General features: G+C 42.8%; 1 protein-coding gene across 1 annotated transcript; it reads right to left on the minus strand.

Annotated features, from left to right (window-relative positions):
• Positions 1 to 2,008: 2,008 nt before the first annotated feature.
• LOC109747460 (uncharacterized) lies at positions 2,009 to 3,024 on the minus strand. Its single transcript, XM_020306510.2, has 2 exons — positions 2,707 to 3,024; positions 2,009 to 2,619 (listed from the first exon to the last, which is right to left on the minus strand). Exons 1-2 carry the CDS (start codon positions 3,022 to 3,024, stop codon positions 2,071 to 2,073), a joined length of 867 nt encoding a protein of 288 aa, XP_020162099.1. The 3' UTR covers positions 2,009 to 2,070.
• Between the last annotated feature and the right edge of the window lie 390 nt (positions 3,025 to 3,414).

The following is a 3,414-nucleotide window of genomic DNA, read 5'->3' on the forward strand; positions in this document are numbered from 1 at the left end:
AGAGCATCCTTTGAGGGCTTTGAGCGTTGATTAGCATGTGTGCCCGTGTGCGTTTTTTTGCGTTAATCATTAGAAGATCACAAAACACATGGTTTCTATGCCGTACCCGTCTGCATTTTTTGCGTTAATGACCCATAAGTCAGTTACATGTGCGATATTTCCTAATAAACCAGGCGTGCCATTGACCGAAAAAATCAAGTACACGTGTACATTTTTTGGAGACGGGATCTGCCAACTTTCTTTTTTCTCACACACGAGTATTTTACACGCTTCGTCTTTGTTGTGTGTTTCCCCCGCCCAAGTTTCAAATTTCGCACCGAAATTTTCATTAGGCGCACGATTTCAGAATTTATTCCTCCAACCACATCCCCTTCCCCTTAGTATCCCCCCTCCTTCGCGCCTCCCCCTACCGGCATCTCAAACCACCGCTGCCACAACCATAGCTTCAACCACATCTACGTTCTGCTCGGATCCAGTCAGGTAACCCACTGATCTCTATCACGTCCCCGGCCTGATTGCTTAAATGGCGCCTGCAAAACATCCTCATGACTCCAAATCCCCCCTACCAGGAGCTGATGGCGGTCCATGGCACGATGGCCGCTGTGTGTGTTGACCGAGAGGAACACCTCGCCTCCGCCGCCGACATGGTGCAGGCTCTGGCTCTGGCCCAGATGAAGTCCCCCAGTGACTACCCCCCAGGACTTGACAGGTAAGATCTGACCAGCTAAATCTTACCAATACCACTTGCAACGGCTATGATTTGTACGGTTGATGTATTAAGCATGTTCGTGCCTTGTTTATTTCAGTACTACACACTATGTGATGTTCAAATATTACCATGTCCAGATCAATTTCACTAATACCAGCAACAAACTTACAATACATGACTCGGGATATCACTAGAGATGCTGCCCATTTGCTATTTTTAGTGGATGCTAACCTTGTTGCACTTAACATGCATGTCCATGTACTTACGCAGGGTCATAACGGCCGATGCTTTTGTTTGCTGTCGAGGTGAGCTGCATCCCATGTCTTACAGTATTTCACATAATTTGTGCAATTGCAGTTTAACTTCTCCCCATTTACTGGTTGCTTGTAGCTACACATGTCAGTGGCACTGATCCACGCTTCGACCCGGAGGAACAGCTCGCCTCCGCCGTCGCTGACTTCGGGCGAGCTCTGGCCAAGATGAAGTGCCCCAGCAACTACCTCTCAGGACTTACCAAGTATGTACTCACCAGTTCAATCTTACCAATACCGGTTGCAATTAATGGATGTGTTCTGTACGGTCGATGTATTAAGCATGTTCTAGTAAACATGTCTAACACGTTTTTGCTACTATCCCTACCTTTTTATAGACATCTAGGCTATTCTCTACTCTGGCAGCACCTGCCTTGTGATGTTTAACTATGCCAATTGCATTTTTATCAATACCGGTTTCAATGTCTATTAAGCCTGTGGCAATTAACAATTGAATCCATTTTTAAACAGTTGCATTTCAATGGCTACAAACTTACAAAACATGACTTAGGGTGTGTTTTTTGGGCTGCAGCTTCTTCGGCTGCAGCTGCACCGGCTCCAGCTGGAAGGAGCGGCTGTAGCTGCTAGCTGCAGCTGGAAGGTTGGAGCTGAAGTGCAGCCGTTTGGTAGTTGTGCTGTGGCAGCTGCGGCTAATGCTGAAACATGCTGAAATGACCATAACGCCCTTTATTCTTCTGTAGATTGGGTTTAAGTGCTGATTACACTGTTTTAACAGTAAATGGCCCAATTTGAATTGTTTTGGTCGTAGACCGCCAATTTTCACATATTTGAACTAGGATCATACTAGTTTTCACATATTCTAGCACATGACAATATTTTTTAACTTGTCATAACATATGGTATTAATTATATATTACATGAGACACTGACCGTCCTTCAGTACCACAAACCATCGTTTAATCCATACAGAACATGTTTCAACAGTGCTCAATTTACGTACCAAATACATAATTCAACATGGTACATCAAGCAAACACATGTTTCAAATTGTTCAAAAGCATGAAAATAAGTAAAGATACATGACAGAAGCTACTTCTTTCTATCATCAAACTGTCTCTTGAGCCAATTGAGTCTCCCTTCATTTGTCTTCATTGCATAAAAGAAGTTGCGGTTTGATGGTTTAGCAAATAACTTTGTAGCCATATAGTACTCATCACTAGTCTCGGAGGCTCCACACTTGGCAACCTCTTCCATGATGGCAAGAATATCATCATTGTCAGCGGTCTTACTAGTTTGGCCCGCACAATCTTCCTGCATGACATGATCAACAAACCTCTTGAAGTCCTTTGGCACATTATTTTTCTTGAACTTGGATGGACTACAAGGAATTGCACTTTTTGGACGCTTGCGCTTTGGTTGTGCTGGGCTTGGTTGAACAGGGCTGGGATCTTGAGTCTCATTCTCTTCTTCATACAACTTATGTATATCTTCCTCAGTTTCAGTTTCTTCCACCTCTTCATTATCCACTCCAGGCATGACAGATGAGATTCCATCAACGTTAGCCTTTTCAAACATGATTGCTAGCTCATTCAAGCTATCTGGAGGTCCATGGCGAAAAGCTTTAATTGGCTTGTGAATCTGCAAGAACAAAATAACAAGGTAACACTTGTTAGTGGCATAATATAGCGTGACAGTAGTAGATATTCACGTATGAAATCAACTAACCGCAATCAATGAAGCCCACTGATCATCGTCTGCTGTAATAGTTTGCTTCACATCATCCCATCCAAGCCCAGTAGCTTTGTTTTTGTAAAATACCCATGCAGAGTATATAGCCTTCATATCATCCCAACGATTCTTGAATTGCTTCTGTACATAGTTTCTTCCGGTCTGTGCGTTGAAGGCTGCAATTAAACCCTTATATCCAGCAGGAGTTAAAGCCTTGGTTGGCCTATTTCCAAGCCGTACTTGTGCAGCGGCACACTCACAGAAAATTCTGGTGGCCTCTCGATCCCACCGAGCTTTTACTTTGGGTTCTTCCATCTATACAGCCAAGTATGAGTTTGGAAATGGAAGTAACAGTAGCAGGCCCACGTACCAAATCAAGCATTCAAATTTGCAATTTGTAAAAATAGAGAACTCACTAGCAGTCCTTCCATCTATACATCCAAGTATTAATTCTCAAATGACAAACTCGCAGTTCAGTAGTACAATCTTCTTGTACTGATTCAACTAGTTCACAAGTACCAAATGTGAGCAGTCAAATTAGCCATAGCACGCACACACTAGCAGTTCACTTATATCAAATGAGAGTAGTCAAATTCGCTTGTATCGTAATTTATATAAACAGAGAATACTCTAGCAGTTAATAGTACCAAATTGAGTAGTCAAATTTGCAATTTAAATAAACAGAAGACACACTTGTAGTCCGCT

Source organism: Aegilops tauschii, chromosome 2 (assembly GCF_002575655.3).
Source record: "Aegilops tauschii subsp. strangulata cultivar AL8/78 chromosome 2, Aet v6.0, whole genome shotgun sequence".
NCBI lineage: Eukaryota > Viridiplantae > Streptophyta > Magnoliopsida > Poales > Poaceae > Aegilops > Aegilops tauschii.